The sequence below is a fragment of the Genypterus blacodes genome, unplaced genomic scaffold (genome assembly GCF_046128005.1).
Source record: "Genypterus blacodes isolate CSIRO-AG114 ecotype Tasmania unplaced genomic scaffold, CSIRO-AGI_Gbla_v1 ptg000021l_1, whole genome shotgun sequence".
In the NCBI taxonomy this organism is placed as follows: Eukaryota; Metazoa; Chordata; class Actinopteri; order Ophidiiformes; family Ophidiidae; genus Genypterus; species Genypterus blacodes.
In genome coordinates, this window is record NW_027466834.1 from 9,978,570 (window position 1) to 9,998,577 (window position 20,008).

General features: G+C 42.3%; 1 protein-coding gene across 1 annotated transcript in view; it reads left to right on the plus strand.

Moving 5' to 3' along the window:
- kiaa1549la (KIAA1549-like a) overlaps window positions 1–18,981 on the plus strand; it is a 35,313-nt gene extending 16,332 nt beyond the window's left edge. Inside the window, exons 11-24 of the mRNA XM_076142057.1 lie at window positions 108–268; window positions 1,979–2,014; window positions 4,947–5,140; window positions 6,665–6,810; window positions 8,553–8,677; window positions 10,116–10,336; window positions 11,904–12,036; window positions 12,487–12,728; window positions 12,895–13,063; window positions 15,011–15,108; window positions 16,218–16,363; window positions 16,452–16,606; window positions 16,703–16,774; window positions 16,872–18,981. Of these exons, the coding sequence (XP_075998172.1) occupies window positions 108–268; window positions 1,979–2,014; window positions 4,947–5,140; window positions 6,665–6,810; window positions 8,553–8,677; window positions 10,116–10,336; window positions 11,904–12,036; window positions 12,487–12,728; window positions 12,895–13,063; window positions 15,011–15,108; window positions 16,218–16,363; window positions 16,452–16,606; window positions 16,703–16,732 (1,856 nt within the window). The 3' untranslated portion in view covers window positions 16,733–16,774; window positions 16,872–18,981. The remainder of the gene's footprint in view (window positions 1–107; window positions 269–1,978; window positions 2,015–4,946; window positions 5,141–6,664; window positions 6,811–8,552; window positions 8,678–10,115; window positions 10,337–11,903; window positions 12,037–12,486; window positions 12,729–12,894; window positions 13,064–15,010; window positions 15,109–16,217; window positions 16,364–16,451; window positions 16,607–16,702; window positions 16,775–16,871) is intronic.
- The last annotated feature ends 1,027 nt before the right edge of the window (window positions 18,982–20,008 follow it).

Genomic DNA, 20,008 nt, shown 5'->3' on the forward strand with positions numbered 1-20,008 from the left:
AAGTCACAATGACACAGCAGCTCTGAGAGAACTGAAATAAAAGTCAGGACAAAAATATCAAACAACACCAAATTAACAGGCCTGTGTGTGTGTGTGTGTCTGTGCAGCTGTGGTTAAGACACCTCCTAGCAATCTGTGGATCATGGCCGTTCTCACCCCTCTCTTCTTGTTGATGGTGGTGATTGGCATGGTGGCCTTCATCATGTGTAAGAGGAACAGGGTCATCTTCAAGACAGGAGCCTTCAGGAGCTTCAAATCACGCTCGAAGGTAAGACACCACTTCTTTCCACCCAATATGGAATAGACGTCTGCCTACTTCTCTTTTTCTTCCTGTTTTTGCTGGTATTTTATCCTCCTTCCTTCATTTTCTTCCTATTCCCTCTAATTTCTCCTTTTCCTCTTTCATTTCCTGCTCATTCTTGCTTCTTGTTCCTGATTCTTGTCCCCTTTTTCCTCCTTCTTCTCTCCCCTCAACCCCCTTTTATCTCCCATTTACTCTTTCTTCCTCCTACTTTCTTCTACATCTAAAACCTTACACATTTTTTTTCACTCTAACTCAAACACCACCAAATCCTTATGGGGGAAATTCATAAAAAAAAGAAATAAAGCTGCTACTTAACAGCACACTGGATACACTCCATGATAACTGAACCTCATTCATAAAACTTCCCTTAGTGTCCCTTTACTGACACTTTATTGTAAGGTGTGTATTGTAAGGCATGCTAATGAGCTGCTGCATGTTTAAGAGTCCCATTTTACACAGCTTCCTCTGGTATAACAGCAAAATGGAAATCAGCCGAAATTCTCTGTCTATTTGTGTTTGCGCTTGCATAACTATAATTATAACAATGATTCTCAATAAGTCTGTTCTGCGTTAATGGTCCAAAAACTAATCTACTGTCGTCACTGACATTTTATAAATGCCATTTCTGAGTGTGACACATCACACAGATCTATTGTGTTTAGTTCAGGTCAGAGGAAATTATAAGTGAAGGACGTCTGTGCGGTTCTGAGCCGTTTGTTTTCCTCGCTGCCCGACAGCCCGTGGTCATTGCTAATCATGCATGCTGAAAAGACAAATCTGCTGAAATAAGAAGGCTCGGAGTGCTAGAAGTGTAATCTTGTGGTTTTCTGGTCCAGCAATTCGTATATTTATTAAATAACAACAATGCCAGAAAAGACATTTTGGAGATTGTCTTTTTTTATACAGATAAACAAACCAAAAAACAAACCAAAAACAATTTGAGACAACTTAGCTTGATGTTATTCAGCAGTCAACCATATATTACAACCAATCAAATAAAATCAGTAATAAAAAAGTAACAAATATCTCAACTTACAGAAACAAAGGCATATTTTACTCATTCTATATTCACCAGCCAAGTCTTATAGTTGAGGTTGGGTCTTCCTTTTTTTTTAAATGAAGAGAGAAAATGATTCAGTGTCAGAGGACTCACAAATTGGGAGAGATTCTCGGATAGAGGTTTCTCAAGATCCAGAAAAACTGACTCTCTTGCTTCTGCGGGCAGGAGTGGCTCTTTTAAGGACAAGTCAACAGCTGAGGTTGATCATCCAGTAAAAGGAACCCCAACCTATCTCTGAGTCCAGTTTTTATCTTTATCCAAATCACTATGGCCTGATCTCAGCCTTTGTGGATTAACCATTTTTAACACGTCATTAGACAGACTGGAGAACTTCTTGAGGAAGTGAACCCTCACGTTGCCCCTTGGTTTCTGAGACCATGGAACATTTGAGGACACAATGTTTTTTTCACCTTCAATCAATACGATTTCAATGAAGTCAATTCTTTTTTTTGTCAATGCATTTCACATCAGCTGTTCTATTCTATTCTCATCCCCACGTTAAACCATCTAATTATAATTCAAGTCAATATGCTTTCGGCAATGTATTACTACATGCTTGCTCTTCTTCTCTACTCTCTCCCTCACCTTGTCCGTTTAACTTTCTCCCTGTTTAGACATCATATCGAAGAGAAGGCAGTTACCACCACCAGGTATCCAAGTGACTAGTTTGGTGGCTTTTCTTTTTGCTTCTGGACTGCTGTGTATTTTGGCTGAGCTACTAGTTTGCTTGCTGTGTGATTAAATACTGTCTGACTGATTTGCTTGATTAAGTGGAATCCTGGCTGTTGGCTGGCTATGTCGCTGCTTCCTATCGTTGTTGCCGGGTAAACTGCAGCATGTGTGGTGCGGACGTGACTTATCTGGACATCCTCATAGGCTATGGATGATCAATGCTAGAGGGGAGGGAGGGCAGTGAGACATGGCCAAGAAAAGCATAATGGGGCTGTAAAATTCCTGAGCACGTTCCTCAAGATTTAAATTGCTTTTGTTTGAGTGGATGGACTGAAGGAGGCAGAGCTGGCCTGTAAAAACAAGGAAATGAGCTCCGGTCTGTCGGACGTTTTTACACCCTGAGCTAATAAACATGAATAGTGGAAACAAAGCTCAACACCTGTGAACCAAACCAATCTATTTTTTAATTTGTAGCATTCATATAAAGTGACTAAAGCTAAGTCATCAGTTCGGACCACTCCCTCTCTGCTGCTTCCTCTCATCGTTAAAATAGTCTCATCGTTCTGTGGCTCAGCAGGAGTAAAACCCTCCATGGACCTCCACACCACTTCTATTTTAAGGTGCTAGATTATCAGAACTCGACCCTCGGCATAGCACCACTGATCACGGTCAGACAACAAATAAAAACAAAGATAAAACAAACCCTTGCTGTGGATACTGTCGCTGTGGCATTGGATTTTTAGATTATTATTGTCCAGCCTTACCCATCCTTGTCCTTCTAGATACATCCAGGCAAAGCGAGGTAGGAAGGTATGGAGAGAACACGGAGGGATGGGTAGGGAAGGGGGTTAAGATGGTGGAAGGTTACAACAACTTGAGGTGTAAAAAACCCTGGACTTTTGAATGCAAATGTGTGCAATTTTACAGAAAATATCTCCAAATGTGTATAATGACTTCAAATCTTCAAGTCAAATATGCCATTGCAATATTTGAAGCTCTTCCTGACGTCTGAATCTGTCTTTGTATGTTTATGTGTTTAATGCTGATAGAATACTTCCCGCTGGAATAAGAAGAGTCATTCTATCTGCATTTACATTTCAATTTCTGAGCTCCAATATTGTGTTTGTATCTTTAATCATTTCTATTTATTTAATGATACTTACGCTTGTTTTTCCGAGAGTCGTGCCATGAATTGTTAAAGACTCTCAAGAAGTGAGAATACACCATTGTGTCCTGTGGCTACAAACAGGAAACGGGAATCAGCAAAAGCAGAGGAAATGCTTTTGTTATAAGTTAGCGGTTCAGTAAAAAGAAAAATGCAGCAGTGTCTATTTAAATGACTCCAGGTATTTTCCATTGTGCTGCATCATCGTCACCTGCAAGTAGAAATGCTGCACACGTTTCACATCTATAAGCAGCACAGCCTGCAGTGCATCTTTTATTTTTCTGCATCTGGAGAATTTCAATGTTCCAGCTTCCTTGTATGTTTTTCATGCGGCCACCACCCAAACCCCACCGGAGCTGAATTTAAATCAATACGGCCACAGGGGGAGAAACGCACGCTGTCCAACTGTTGCACCTCATCTAAAGGCTGTTGGCTGTTGCTGCGAGTTAAATTTAGACAAGAGAAGCTGTCGAGTGCTTTTTGATAATACAAGAATTGAAAATAATTGGGTCATAGGATCATGCTTGCTGTCACTTCACAGGATATCTAGAGTAAAAGAAATGGTCTTTACTGGATCCTCTGCCTCTGTCATTGTCACTGCTTCTTTCTTTTCCCGCCTCATCTTTCACACAGTCATTATTCTTAATGGTTATGGAGGAAAGCGTATCTGTCTCTGAGCCAAGCCTTTGCGCTGAGAGAGAGAGAGAGAGAGAGAGAGAGAGAGAGAGAGAGAGAGAGAGAGAGAGAGAGAGAGAGAGAGAGAGAGAGAGAGAGAGAGAGAGAGAGAGAGAGAGAGAGAGAGAGAGAGAGAGAGAGAGAGAGAGAGAGAGAGAGAGAGAGAGAGAGAGAGAGAGAGAGAGAGAGAGATGGACCACTAGAACATGAAGAAACTGGCAATTAGAGCCTTTTGTCTGCAATCTTGGATGGCAACTTATTCGGAATTTTTTAGTCGGACCGCAATGTTCCTTTCCTCATCTGTACGTTCATCTGTGGCTTTTCTTTTCATCATCCTTTCACCTTTGCGCTGCTACTTCCACAGCTAGAATACTATGACGTGACAGTGTGTGTGTGTGTGTGTCAGTTCATACTTTTGACTTCCCTAGTTTGGAGAGAGAGAGAGAATTTCAACTTCCGTTTTGAAGGTTACACAGAACACCCCTCAGCTCTGTCATCTCGGAGAATCCATATTGCGTCTATGCATGACAGCAACGGCCAATTACCCACTGAATGACACAGCTTTAAACTGTAAACTGCATTGTGCGCTATGCATCAGGTCCAAACCCCCGACACCCTGCACGCATTCTGTGTGCTGTCGCTGTTCTCTCTCAATAATCTATAGGGCTAATGCACATTGCTGGCACGACATATTTGGAAGAGCCCATTTCAATCATTATTTCTCTTCTCCCACTCTTGCTGCCCCTTTTCCTGGTTCCAACACAAACACACACCCCCTCCTCTTGAACCTGTGAATACCATAAAGCCACAGGAAAATTAATGTTTTCACTCTCCATACGTCTTTGACACAACTGTCACTACAAATCACTTCAGTGGTGAGGATTTGTGTGCGGGCGAACACACACACACCAACCAATGCATTCATGCTTCAGTAAGAGATGGCCTGTGCCTTTTCTCTTTGTTTTAACGTGTGTGTCTGAACATGTATCAAGCAGAAATGTGACTCTGGGAAAAGTTAGATATGGCCCTTAACCCCTACCGTGTGTGTGTGTGTGTGTGTGTGTTCCCAGCCTGTCCAGGGTTTTGACTACGCCAAGAAGCACATAGGCCGGCCTGGGGAGGAGACCGCTCCAGTTACCAAGGAGACTCTGGTGCTGGGCCTGCCTTTGCGAGACGCTCCACTGTCTCTGTCACTGGACAAGAAGGTCCACCAGGATGGGACAGCCAATAAGAGGCCTCCCTCTGCTGACATACACAAAGGAGGGTAAGACAGTCAATGACTTTGTTTAAAGATTTCCTTTTCATTGATCTTTGTTTTAGTGGGTATAAGATATGAGCTTAAGGGATAATGTTTAATTTGGAGAATAGAGTAACACAGTTTGTAAGAAAAGCAATTATTAAATGGTAAGCTGACATCTGAGCCTGACACAAAGGGAAATTAGCAAGAAATTGAATAACATTCCTTGGGCTTCTGCACTTATTTGAGCAAAAGGATTCTTCCCCAAAGGACATTTTTAAAGATGATCTGTCTCTTGTACCTCACAATCTGATACATCCAATCCAAGTAACTTAACTCTGTGGATGGCACCAAATCATGCTGTAACCTGCAAAGAAGCCATATCTGACCAGGCATCGCTGTTAGCTGGAGGCTTTGTGGAAGAGAACTGAGGCATGTTTGTGCATCTGTCTTTGTCGGTGAACAAGCCTGTGACAAACTCCTCAGCTTTTCATGAGGAGCAGACATCAGTGTTTGTTTGTGCGTCTCTGTGTTAAGCCGGAGAGAAGCCAGCAGTAAGCAGTGCAGACTCTAACAGCTTGACATGAATCACAAGTGCAGAGTTTACATGGTAGGCAGGAAGAGAAACAAGTGTATTTGCATGTAGAACATTGGGATTTAGCAGATGACGGGTTAAGAACTACTGAACAGTGACATGTACTTTCTAATGCGAGCATAATTTCAAAAGTTGGCTCATGCAATCATTGGCTTTGTCCCATCACTGGAGTAAGAACAGAGGGAAAATGTGCCAAAGGAAAAGAATGGAGTAAATGAGTAAACTAAATATGGACTAGGGCAGGAAACAGGGTGTGATTATGGACTGTACTTATGCAGCGCTTACACTTATTTATCTAAAGTACTTTCCTTTACATTGTCCTCACATACACCCATTCATACACTGATGGTAGGAGCAAACCATACAAGGCCAACCGCTGCTCATTGAGCTCTCCTGCAGTGTGTGTGTGTGTGTGTGTGTGTGAGCATACATGCATGTGTGTTCACACGGACAAAGTGTTAGTTTGGCCTGTGGCCCTGTGATGTCCAATCATGCTGATCTGTGGATCTCACACCACCTGTAGATCAGCCTGTCATGCTGTGTAGAGGTTATGGCTTACATGGCTTGAGGCTGTGTGTGTGTGTGTGTGTCTGTGCTGTATGATGTTTTCATGCCTGGCATGTGTGAGTTAAGTTCTTCTGTATTTTATAGGTATATGTGTGTATGTCTTTTCACATGTTTGTGCATGTGTAAGTCCTCTATGTCTGTATGTGTGTGTGTGTGTCTGATTGTGCATTCATCACCAGGCAACACCGCACACACCTTAGCCTGTAAATCACTTACGTTAGTTAGTTGATTATTAGTTATTATTTGAACTTGTGACGTATGATTATGATCTCATGTTTAGCATGTTGGCAGTATTAAATATGAATATCATGACCTGTTTGGGTACAAGCTGATCTCACAAACCCCGTTTCCCTCCCTCTCTTGCCTCTCTGTTGCCATGGTTACCACAGCCGGTTGCCAAGTGAGGAGGAGGGCTCGGTGTCGAGTAACGGCTCCGGGAAGCTGAATACCAGCAAAACCTCCTCGGCCCGCAGGACAACAACAAGCGGCAGCAGCAAGAACGGCAAGGAGGAGCTCCACAAGAGGAGTACTAATGGTGAGGAGGAGAAAAGATTGAAGAGGTTAAAGGGTTAAAAGTAAGGGATGAGGGGGACAGGGGTGTCTTCCGGTCGAGGGCCGTCTTCTGTTGAGTTGACCTGTAGACCACAGACTCAGAGATTGCAAAACATGCAGAGAGGCACATTCTTGCAGATAACCTTAAGTAGAGAAAAGAAAGATATGGGTAATTTGATGGATGACAGTGTAAACGAGAGAAACCTTGAACTCATCTGACACCTGTACACACAAACGCACACAAACACACACACACAAATGAAAAATATCCATGTACATTAACAGTTCTCTGACATGATGTGGTGTGACAAGTATTCACAACACACATTCTTCAATGTCTCCTCAAAGGAGAAACACGCACACACACATCAGTATTCCAAACATTTTTTATCTGCAGTGTGTGCTGTCAGTGAATGTAATATGATTTGTTCGACACATTCCCAGCACATCTCCTTTCAGCTCTGCAGCCTCAGAATTGGCTGCGTAAACATACTGAAGCTGTGATCTCTGATAACATGCTTCTGTTCACTGACATTCTGGGACATTGTCATTTTTCATCTCTTTTGCATTAGCAAACTGGTGTTCGCAGTGATTTGTTTGATTCATAGTGTTTACGCAAGTCAATGGATGAATACCCAGAGGAGAGGAGCAGTAATGAGTTCTTTCCTTAACTGCTGTTCACAGACAGCAAGACATCAACCAAAGTAATGTTTTTTAGAAAGGCAAGGGAGATGGACACACACACACACTGTAATAGGGGAGGAATAAAGCTGCAAAAGCACTTAAATGAAAAAGATTTTTATCTATTTTGCATTTGCAGGGATACAGGACCCGACTTACAAACATGCCATATTCATGAACTGACCTTCAGAAAGTCTATTATTGTAGAAAGATAGTTACATGCAATGGTTAGTACCAAAAATACTGTGTTCAGTGAACATCAACTCCACATTATGTCCATGCAGTGTTTTGTTTTCCAATCTGGTTCACAGCCTGCATGGCTGCACTTCCACCTGTCCTAACATTCACTGACAGGCAGAGCAGAAAAGGCAACACATAGTCTGAGCTTCTGTCCAACATGAGTGTGGGTTTGGTGCTGGGATAATGGCAGACTGTTAGTCTTACAATAATGCAGGCTGCCATATGATGTCAGTCCGGCAGTGAGTCACAGTGGACTCAACCCCCATTCTGCCCATGTCACCAGTCCAATATATACAGTACAAGTGTTTTGTTGTGTTCCGTACCAAACAGACAAAATTCAATGCGGAAGAACACTGCTTTAAAATCAGCATCCACAACATAAAGATAGATGGAGACTAGAAATTCTAACACGTCAAACCTAATTGCAACTTATATTTATACTTATTCATTAAGGTTTTCTGTCTTCCTCGTCTTCCTAGAGAGCCTTGAGCCGGAGCAGGAATTTTCCTGATATTGTTGGTCTGTAAAGCCCTTTGAGACATTGTGTGTGATATCACATATCCCATTGTATGAAGTCAAAGTCATTAGGAAACACATCAAAGTCAATATTTGGATGAGGCCCAAAGTAAATTTCTTAATCAATATTTAGACATGCTATGCGTATTATTCAATTATTCAATTCCTTGTCAATGTAGGTGAAATCTGTTGAAATCATATTCATTCTTGTGATTGTGAGACCACAGATGGCCTCTGCTTTAAGTCTTGCAAACGTAAAAGTCTTCCTACTCCTCTTCCTCTTTCCAGACCCCTATGAAGACCATTCAGGCTCTCTGCGTCTCATCACCATTAAGCCAATGACAGCCCAGCCCACCTATTCCTACCCTTCTTCCTCTTCACACAGTCAAGACTCTGTGGTCCTCAACGGGGAGGTGAGCCCACACACACACACACACACACACACACACACATACACACACACACACACTCACACACACTCACACACACTCACACCTCTGAGGCTTTATCACACTCAGCAAGGTGCGTCAAAACCCTTGCATCATGCAAACAACATGCATGTAGCAGGGTGTCGGTGCCATGTGGATTCAGTGTAATGGCTTAGTGGTTAGTTTTCAGTGTCATGTTTCTGGAAGATTGAACACATAGAAAGTAATTTGAAATTTGCCTTGAGATAATTTTTGTTGTAAATTAAGGGCTATATAAATAAAGAAACATCTATTTAAGCTAGACTTGCAAGCAAGTATGAAGGGGTCCAAGCTAAGCCGCAAACCATGGCATGTTGGAGAAGAGAATGGTATCGCAGGTAAAAAGGACGATCTTTCACTGTGAAGCAAAGTAGTCAAATACTTGGTTTTATGGAGACACAGCTGGTTTCTATGAAGAGCGATTTCAGACTAAATCCGTGTAACATTCACGCAGGGAGTAGTGAAACCACACACATGCACCTATAAACGCACCTTTCACACACACAAATGAGAAACCTCACGTTCATACACCAGTGAAATTGCACACGCACACTGGTAAAAGCGCACACACATTTAACTGTTGTTAAATGTGTTGTTGCCATGACATCTTTCCTCTTCCTCTTCTTTTGCTCCCTCCTTTTTTGCCCCATGTCCTCCCACCCAACATGTTGCCTTTTGCTTTTTTCCTCTCCATTCTCCTTTTTCCCTCCCCTCCCCTGCTCCACCTCTTTGCAGTGGAGACAGCTTTACCCAAGTTGATGATTTATTTTTACTCATGTCATGACCCTTCCCGTGAGCCACGAGAAAAAATCGGGGAGAGACATGGTTGGAGTGGATGAGTGTGGAGTGACGTCTGGAGAGTGTTTTATAATATAAAACCTAAACTAACAAGGCAAAAGCCAACCAAACAAAATCATAGCGCCTGCATGGAGTTGAGAGAGAGAATGAAATGGAACAGCCACATCTTAAATGCTCTCAGGAGACTGTCCAGGTGCTCCCAGCTGCCTTAATGGACGCCGCCCCCCCAGGAACCTGCAAGGCAGCACAGAAAACAGACGACAAAAAGGGATAACACATAGCAGAAGGCACTTCCAAGGCAATGGGCCGTCAGTGACATAACACCATGAAATCCCTATTTCATGGGCTTTCAGGTTTTCATTTACTCATAACTTGATCTATGGACATTGACATCAAAATGTCACCATAACAGCAAGGGAAACCCTGTGATTACTGGGCTATGTTTGTAAGTTTGGTAAAACACACTGATCTCTTTCAACACAAAATGCGGAAACATGAATTAACTATTTAAATATTTCACTCATAAATATAAAAACCTTTTTATTACTTGAATTCATGACTTGTGTACATCCTGTTTTGATTTCAGGCAAACCATAATGGGCTGAAGCAGAAGTCCGACATTGAGCACTACAGGAACAAACTGCGTCAGAAGGCAAGAAGAAAAGGTTATGGAGAGTTCTCACTGTCTGAGACGGGCAGCCACGGCCACAGCCATCGTGAGACCAGGCACAATCGGCTCGACAATGGGTTGAAGGAGCCAATGACGGCAGAGGAGAAGAGGGCCTCCTTTGCAGGGTGTCATAAGAGGTTTGGACTATTCTTTGTGCCCTCTTACTCTCAATAAAACATTGATTTCGTAACAATGCCAAATTAATGGACTGAAACATGTCATCATTTTTGCATGAAAGTTATTTTATTATTTTATTATATTTAATTTTGATTTGATTGAGAACACCTCAATTATTACCAAACATCAAGAGTTCAATAAAAAATCAATCAACATAGACACTTTATTTCAAGTATCCAAACATATTTGAGATAATGGGGTAGAATCTCCCAACGTGCTGATTGTGATTTCTTTGAACATCCCATAAATAGAACACTCGACTTACTTTGAAGTGGAATCACATTTAATTATTGAACATAATGAAATCATTCCATTCTTCATTTATTTCTTCATATATTATTTACGCAACAAGCCTGTGAGGATGTGCTGAGAGGAAGTAGACATGGAAGTGGAATAATGACTGTTTACCTTGAAGATTTTGTAGTGATAAAGTGTGTTAATATTCCATATTTTCTATTGATAAATAGTAATTAAAAATGTGCCAGGGATCCGATGTTTTAGTGTAGTTGCTAAGCAACGCAAGACGGGAGTGAGGAGTGTATCTTTGTCAGTGCATGAATATTTAATACTCACAAAGATAAATGACTGCATCTCTTTAACATTGATAGATTTACTCATCTTATATTCATCTTAAGAAAGCTTTAGTATTTGCCATTTGGCAAAGAACAGTGTTCTCCATTCAGAAACTGGAACTTTAATGGAAAATAGTGGTAAACATAGTTTAACTGACAGGTCATCTTTGACATGTGGAAATATCCGATCATGTAGAAAGCAGCCAAAGACTTTCTATATTGATATTGATCATTCATTGACTATAAACCCATTTATCTTCCTTTTAGCATTATTTAATTTCTTTGTTGTTGTGGCAGCTAGTTCAATTCCCTGCACACATGAAGTTAAACTGATCCAAATCAAAAGACTCTATGGCTTCTCTGAGAGAGTATTGGAATATTGCCAAATAGTACCTGTCACTTTCTTATCTTAAAAATGTTTTCAATTTGTCCACCAAGTGGCAGCATTACATCAATAATGCAGGCTGCTTTTATTGTCCAAATCCGACTTTCAGAAATGAACAAACACACTACATCAGTTATGGCAATAGGCACACCTTCAATATGACATCTTGGTCTTCTTCCTGCTGCAGGGTTTTTGAGCAGCGGGGCTTGAATGTGGTAGGTAATACCCCTGTTATGAGTGAGGGATGGATTGTGTGCTGCTGCAGTGTGGGTGTCCAGTATGTACTGCACTGATTGAAAACAATCTGGATGTGTCACAGTAGCGTATGCCTTAATATAGGCTGTTACACAATATCGGATCGTAGAACTGTGGTCACGTTTTAACGCTACTATGTAAATGTGTTGTCTACATAATTGTGGACCCTTGGGGAACTCCACTCTGATTCATAACTACCAGTTGACTCAAAGTAGTCTCTATTCTGAACTTTTCCAGTCACATTAACTAGAGAAGGGTTGCAGCTGTCCTCAGAACAATGTTGGTGACAATGTTTTCCCTACATCTGCCCATCAGGTACTCCCATCCGAGGGAACCAGCATATTGGAGCAGACAGTCCCTGAGCACCCCCAGCCCAGTGGAGACAGAGATGGACCTTCTGTTGCTGAGAGAGAGATCCAGACGGGGCATCCGAAACAATGGCTATGATGTAAGTAAAGGCAGAGGTCAAATGAGAAGAAGAAGAATACCCAGAACTTGATCAAGTTGCGGCAAATGGACAAAGAAAAAGACAGAGGGAGAGGGGGAAGTCACATAAGATTATTGAGACATTCATTGAGAAAAACAGAGGGAAGAAAACAGATAAACAGAAAAGGGAAATCTAGAAGGAAGAGAAATGAGGAGTGGGAGTGCAGTCTCTTCATGCTGCTTCTCACCTGCACAGCATCAGCAGTGACCGTGCCACCTAGTTGAATGTCAATGACTCTGCATATGATTATAGGCTGTTCATGGATTCAGATGGGAGGCTTGATTAGTGATTAGCAGCCTTGGATGCAGCAATTTCTTGAGCACAGATGGTGGCACCGCAATCACCTTTGAGAAACCTATTTTGGTGTGTTAAGTACAAGGTACATTCAACATATGTGTTTATGCTCCACAGGGTGAACCAGAACCATTTGAGGAGACCAACGTGGACCGGTTGATGAGCTCTCTGGGTTATGGCGGTGGCTCAACTGGCACCGCAAACGGTAGCTTGGGGGTGAAGGCTCACCGCGGCTCCGACTCCTCCACACTCAGTTCTCAGCCGTCCATTGATGAAGTCCGCACGCAAATGCATATGTTGCTAGGCAACGCCTTCAGTCTAGCACCTCCGGACCATGACCCTCCCTCTCCTCCAACTAAGTAAATATAGATTGTTAAAGGATTGTGTATTTTTTCTCCAGGCATCTGATATTTTCTACAGATATTGGATTGCATATTTCAAGGAGCAGCAGAAAACCACATGCAGAAGCTATAATGGGTAACTCTGTATGTTGTGTTTTATTGTGACATTTTGCACTCTCTTCAGCAGCCACCACCATCACCACCATCATGCCCACAGCGCCTACAACCCGTCTCACACTAGCCACTACGCTGATGGGGTGACCAGCGCCCCAGGGACCATGAACCATCCCTATGGAGGCAGGCAGAGAAGTACATGCTATGAGGACATGCATCAATGCAGCTTGCCCAAACCGGTGAGTAATGTGGATCCTTCAACTCCCTCCAACTCCATTCTTTCTTTGTAGTTACTTTGTTAGAATTTTTAATGTCTAGTCTAGAATTAATACCAACGTTACTTCCACCATTGAGAAAAACACAAATAGCTTTATCCAATAATAAAGTGCTATCCAGAGTTTTTCATACATCTTCCTATGCACAGACTTGGACAAATCATCAGTGTAGTATCCTGGACTCACTGGGTGTTTCAGGTCTGGCAACAGATACTCAACTAGTAATTGATGGCTCTTCTCTTGCTTGATGCCGCAATGTCCATAGTGCCATGGTCCTTGCTGTGGAAATGGCTTGGAAACTCAGTACTGCCCACCTCCACTTGCATGCACCTGGTCCTCCGGCCATTCCTGCAGCAATTCTCCTCCAACTTCTGTCAATTCTCCCTCTTTCTCTCGTGCCTGTCCTCCATCTTCTCTTCCAAAGGCACAGTCAGCTCCAATAAGATAATAAGCATCAGAGGCTAACATGATCTGGTCAATAAGAACTGGATGTAATGTGGTGGAATTTTCAGCAGCCTCTCCAGGTGAACTGTCTCGTACCATGAAAAGCAACTGAGCAGTTTTGAGTCTTCTCTTCAGCTGCTCTAAATCCTTGACAAACTCGATAGTCTTGCCTGTAGCATGATCGTCTTGTCTCTTTTGTATCTGTTGTTGCTGATCCCCTTCCTGATTGTCCCTGCTATGGACTTGAAACAGCTCAGGATGTGTTCGAGGATCTCTGTCTTGGAACACAAAGGACATGCAGGTGTTTCTTCTTTATCACATTATAACAGGTTGGATGGGCTGAGGAGGACATCTTAGACCCCCTGAATCAAGAACTTGACCCTTTGGGGTCCTCTGGCATGTACTACCAGGTGACATTACCAAAGGACCCCATCACCTGTTCCCACTCAATCCAGACATCCTGTTGTCGCATTGCTCACACTTCCTCCACTGAAGCGTGCACCCCCCTCCTGCACTGGCTTCTGCCTCTCATTCCCGCTGGCAGGGTCAAATTGGGTCGATGTTGAGCTCCCGAGTTCAGCCCTACCCTGCGCCACACTTCCAAGAAAGGCCCTGTGCTTCAGCTGTGTGCTTCTCCCTGCTTGACTGCCTTGGCTGCCTTCCTCCCCCGTCCTCACGATAATGCCCGCATCAGACACTTTGCTGTCCCTCTATCCGCAGGTGTACTGCAGTTTGCCCATGCCACAGTGAATTCCTCCCTGACAGAGCTGCACGCGAGCCTGACTTTATTGATGGTGTGTGAGCCCAATGCTGCTGAGGCTGCGTGGCAAGCCCAGCCATCTGCTGGAATGGCTCCCTCACCTTGTGCTCAGAGCCATAACTTTATTTAAAATTGCTCCACACTTAAGTTTGGGTAGAAGTTTAGTTTACAATAAAAAAGTAGTTAGAAACTTTGCTTTACTTATTGTGCACAAATACAGTGGAGGTAGAAATGTAAGTCATGGAACATTTACTAGAAAACAAGTCTAGAAACCATCTTGATGCACATGGGAGCTTATACCTCCACCAAGGCCAAAAAAGTAACTACTATATGTGCGCTATAAAAAAAACTGAACGAAAGAGAAACTGAAATAATAAATAAAAACGTTTCTGTGACTATTAAAAATGCATCAAAACCATTTGGACCTGGATCTGTCCTTTTTGCTACAATTCCATTAATGCGGCCCAATATACTCTCAGCTTATATTCTAGTCAGTTAGACCAAGATCATGAATTGAATCTCTGTCTTTGTCTATGATGTAAATATTAATCTTTGTTTCATTTTCAGATTGATGTCTTACTTTTGTTGCTAGTTAGTTAATGTAGAATCTATTTTTCATTTGCACTGAGGTTTTCATTCTTCCTGTAGTCATCTCTTATTTACCGTGTGCAAGCTCTGTTATAATTGTGCCTCTATGGCTTCTGCAGGGTTTTAGGTTCACTCAGCTTCCTGATATGGGCATCGGGTCTCCACCCCCTCTGATCCCCTCAAGGCCAGGACTGCCGCCTGTGACCTCAGTGCGACGGTACAATACACGCACACAAAACCACACACACACACACACACACACACCAGTAGGGCATATAACTGGACTCTGCACTCATGTCCCAGCACCATACTTTCAGAGACCTGGGATTTTCTGACCAACGGCTCCTGTCTGGTCATAGACCCTGACTGAGTGCTGTGGGGACAGGGCTGTCTCAATCGCTGCACCAAAATGATGAAACTCCCTTCCTCCTTCTATTCATTCTTCCCTCTCCTTTGAAGAGATTTGAAAATACAACTTCAAATATGATTTGACTCTCTGGTACATTACTCAGCAGTTGGCACTGCATCGTGTTCAGAGCTGACTTGAATTAAGCATGTGGCCTATATTCATTGCAATCTTTCACTTGTTCACATGTGGGATTTATAGGCAGTCTTGGAAGACTCCTCACCCAATCACAAAGCGATGCTGGATATGATCACTATGTGCTCTGAATATTAATCATTACAGGGAAAGGCACAGGAGAATATAGAACAAAAAATGTCCCGAATCTTCATCGGCATCACTGGCTGCCCTCATCCACCTTATTAGTATGGGCAGGGCCCATATGTTAGCCTGCATCGTTTGAACAGAGCAGCTCCTTCATTTAAATGCTGTTGCTGCCTCCTATGTGTTGCTGGGCACTTAAGCACTGCAGAGGGTGACTGACTGTTCAGCAGCTTTGCGTTACAGAGAGATGCTTGTTCGCCATCTAGTGAAAAAAATGAGAACACTCCCTAGGACTGAAAACTTGAATCCAGCTAAAATGTTCTGAAATGTAATACAGTTGTTTCACAGTCATTGATTAGATATTTAGGAACACAATGAGGTTTTTATTTTAACCATATCTCTATTTTAGTTTTCTTAGAAACAAACAAGCAAGGGTTAAACATTTAACAACATTCAAGAAAAAAATGGAATATACAACATTGAGTTAATATTCAATAATATTAATTCAATGATTGACGTTGGGGTTGAGTTTGCAGTATTTTGCCAGAATGTTAAATATTGTTAAACTTTTAATGTAAAACAACAAAAAATAATTAAGCATCTGCCAAAGTAAAGACTCAGTCAGTTCTACAATACATCCTCCTCTTTTTCACCAACAGCTCAATCCCGGATGTGAGCCTGAAGCCTCGAGTGTCAGAGGCCTCAGACCTGCAGGGCCCACAGCACAACGGTGTCCCCTACCTGCCGCTGTCCAGGACCCCTTTCCCTGCCGTCACCGTTGACCAGTCCATTACCAACTACTCAGGTATGTGTGTGTGTGTGTGTGTGTGGTTTGGTGACATGAGTAAGTATGGTTGGTTATGTTTTTACTAAGATATCCTCCATTTTCTCAGGAAACCCAATAACAGCGGTCTACGCCATATCAGCCAATCGCCCGGGTTACTCTGACTACTTTGTCATGTCGCCGCCCTCGTCATATCGTAGCCCGTCCTGGATGTCCTACCCTCCTGAGCCTGAAGACCTGCCGAGACAGTGGAACGACACACCGGTGAGACAGAGACTGACCATACCACAGCTTTAGTGCTATACATAACGAGGGTTCATCTGTTTACCTTTCATCATTGTTTCCCTGCTTTCCCCGCAGAACTCATGCCATCTTGAAACCATCTGCTGAAGTCTGCCTGTGACACTGAGCGGAAACAGCGGACTGAGTAATGTAAAACATACGGTTTCAGAAGACATAGAACATTCTCACTGAAACATTACACTGATGATCAATGCATGGGGTTTCACTTTTCTTTCTTTTCTTCCAGGTGTCCTTTGGGATGGGCAGAGGGATTCCTCCATCTCCTGCTTCTATTCACTTAAAAACTCTTCTGAGCTTTATGACATAACGTTGACCTGGCCTTTCTTCACTTTGATTCAGTCTAAACTCACATGCACCTTCTTCTCCGCTCCTTCCCCTGGACCTGGCTGTGACTGTAGTCAAGCCTGTCTGTCTCTCTTTCAGCCCATTGTTTCTTCTTCAGCTCAAAGCCTTCCTCATCCCCCCCAGCCTATGCTCAATAATGCTCCCCCTGCCTGGTCAAAGCGTTCCTTCATTCTCCTCACCGACGCAAACGTTCAGCCATAACTGACCGTCCTCTCTTTCCCTCCCTGTCCGTACTCTCTCTACTCCCTTTCCCACTTATAAGCTGTATGTAGACTGCCTCTCATGTGGTGACCACCAGCCACCATCAGTTTAAAGCAGGAGGCCCCCCACCCCTCACACTGCACCGTAAAGGAGAGCAGTGCAGACGGCACAGATTTGTACAGTACAGACAGGTGCAAAAGACTACAGTGTAACCCGGGGCGAGCTCTTCAAGCAGCTCTTTGCCCCAGCAATCATTCTACAGCAGACAGTGGCACATCAGTATGGAAGTGCACCAGCCTTGGCCAGCAGTCTATGACTCCTTTGAACTGGAGTAGACCATCTTGGACTGGCCCCTCCCCCTCCCCCCCTGTAAGGCCAGGAAAGCTGCACTGACTGAAAACTGTGCTTTTTTTTTGATGAATACAAAATTCCTATGTATACCTTCTACAGCTGGTTACTATGTGTTTCAAAAGTGTTCAAGAGTTCAAAAGTTGAGAAAAAGGACAAAAAAAACTTGTCTTTAACCGTCTTCTATTTGAGTTTTTGGATATTTGTGTGCTGTCCTTTTACTTTTGTGTATTGATTAATCTCAATGGATTTACTGTACAAAAAGATGTAGTGAGTGCTTCTCTTTCACTCACCTTACTGTATTTAAAAGAAAAAACACCTTTCAAAGCAGAGACACTGGCGCCTTAGATGTGTGTGGTTATAAAGTGAAACACCATTCCTGTACTTTATTTCGCTTTCTCCATCGGATTAAGCAACAAAACAAAACTTGATCACCATATTCCTGTCAGTCATCTTATGAGGACATTTTTGTCTGCTAACGTGAAGCGCAGACTTGAGTCAAAACTAAAAAGATTGAAATCCTCTTTACATACACTTTGCCTTGTAGCATTGTTGGCGGTTTACCTGCTGTGATTGGCACTGATGCTCAAAGAGAGGGGTTCAAATCCCACTTGGAACAGAAACAAAGGACTTTGTGTTCAAAATATTCACCATAGGAATGATTTCACTTCTGATTTGACTCAGGTCTGTTAGTATTCTTAAAAATGGTTCTTTTACTTGAACGATGTCTACTGTATTGTACTGTATAGGGAAACATTTGAAACTTTTTTGCTTATTTTTGTCTTGATGAAGAGATCAGTCAGAATATTTGGTCACTGGACTATGGTGTAGTACTGTTCAAGATAATTGCTGGGCTCCGATGGGCCTATGTGTGTAACGATTAGATGTATACTGTATATAGCAGAGGATCTATTGAAGAGATTTTGAAGAGATTATAGAAGTGTGAGGGTGGGAAACTTTGCTTGATTTTTCTTCCTTAACTCATCGGACTGTTGCGTTTATGATGGATGGTCGGATTGTTTTTCAAATCCCTTGACTTTCTGAAGGATGCACATATTTCAGTATCGTGTGGATCATCTTCCACAAGCATAGTATTACACAGCACATAATGTATGAGAGAGGGAATATATTACAAAAGGGGCAGAGAGTACGTTTAGAGTGACATGCAGCAGGTTCTCTTACATGTTATGGAACGATTTAATGGTCATTGTAGCCATAATAGGCGGACTAATGCATTGTTTAGTAAAGAGAATCACAGTCACAGTCTGATTTATGTTATAGGACACGCCTCTACTGTTTTACATGGAGTAAGATTGCTGTCAAAAATATGTATGCATAACTTTAAACATTCATGCATAACTTTAAGTTAAGACAGGTGAGCATGACATGTGAACATCAGGGCCTCTCTTCAGATGGTCTTGTCAACAGAGGAGGAGGAGGAAAAGCTGTGGCTAAAATCTGAAAGCTACACAAAATAAAGGTAATAGTGACTTAAGACAAAGTCATTCTAAACATTTCGAGACTTTTCTATGTCTCTATTATGGAACACAAGAAGATGAGTGGGATCTATAATGACGTCTAGCAGGATTGTCTTCAGAAAATCAAATCGATGCAATTGTTGTTGGATTCATTTTCCCCAGTGTGACCCCAGTGATGTCATTTTACCACTTGTAAGGAAGAATTCTTAGCCGTTGATATCTGTATTGTATCCCTTAATCTTTGCAGTGGTAGCTTTTGGATTCGTACTCTCATAATCCCAGCCGTACGAATCTGAATTGTATACATAAATCAAATGTTTTTAAAGTCAAATGTTCGTAAGTTGTGTAAGTTATACACAGATACTTTTTACACAATCTTACTCCATAGGATTCAAAGCATACCTCCACCAATGCCCAACAGTCCTCCCATTATGACTGTGGATCTGTGACAGCAACTTGAGGCTTTGTTACACAACATTACTTGTCCATTGTAAGTCAGAATAATTACTCAACTATTCAATTTCCTACGTAGCAAAGAAGTATTTCAGTACTTTAACATCAGGGGCCAGCCCGATTACATTTGCCCTCATTTCCTGAGGAACAGTGGAAATTTGTGAACACACTGCGAGGCTCCTCATCTTTTCTATGGAACAAAAGGAGATTATAGCCATAAATAAACGTCACCACGTGTAACTAAATTGTCAGGATATACAGTGGCAGTGTGAAAGCAACATATTTTTTCGATGAAACGTGGTTGAGTGATACCAAATAATAGTACATTATGTGTGGATGATTGTTGATTCAAGCCAGAGAATAAGGAAGATCTTCTGTAGAGATAGTTGTAAATTGTAGAGCTAGAAAAGTTAGCATAATGTGAAATGAGCACCTTTATAAGCATCTCAAATCTCAACAGAAAAGAGAAGAATCAAACAAGAACGATGCAAAAAAGCTATAGAATAGTATGCAATATTCCCATTTCATAAATCTGGGA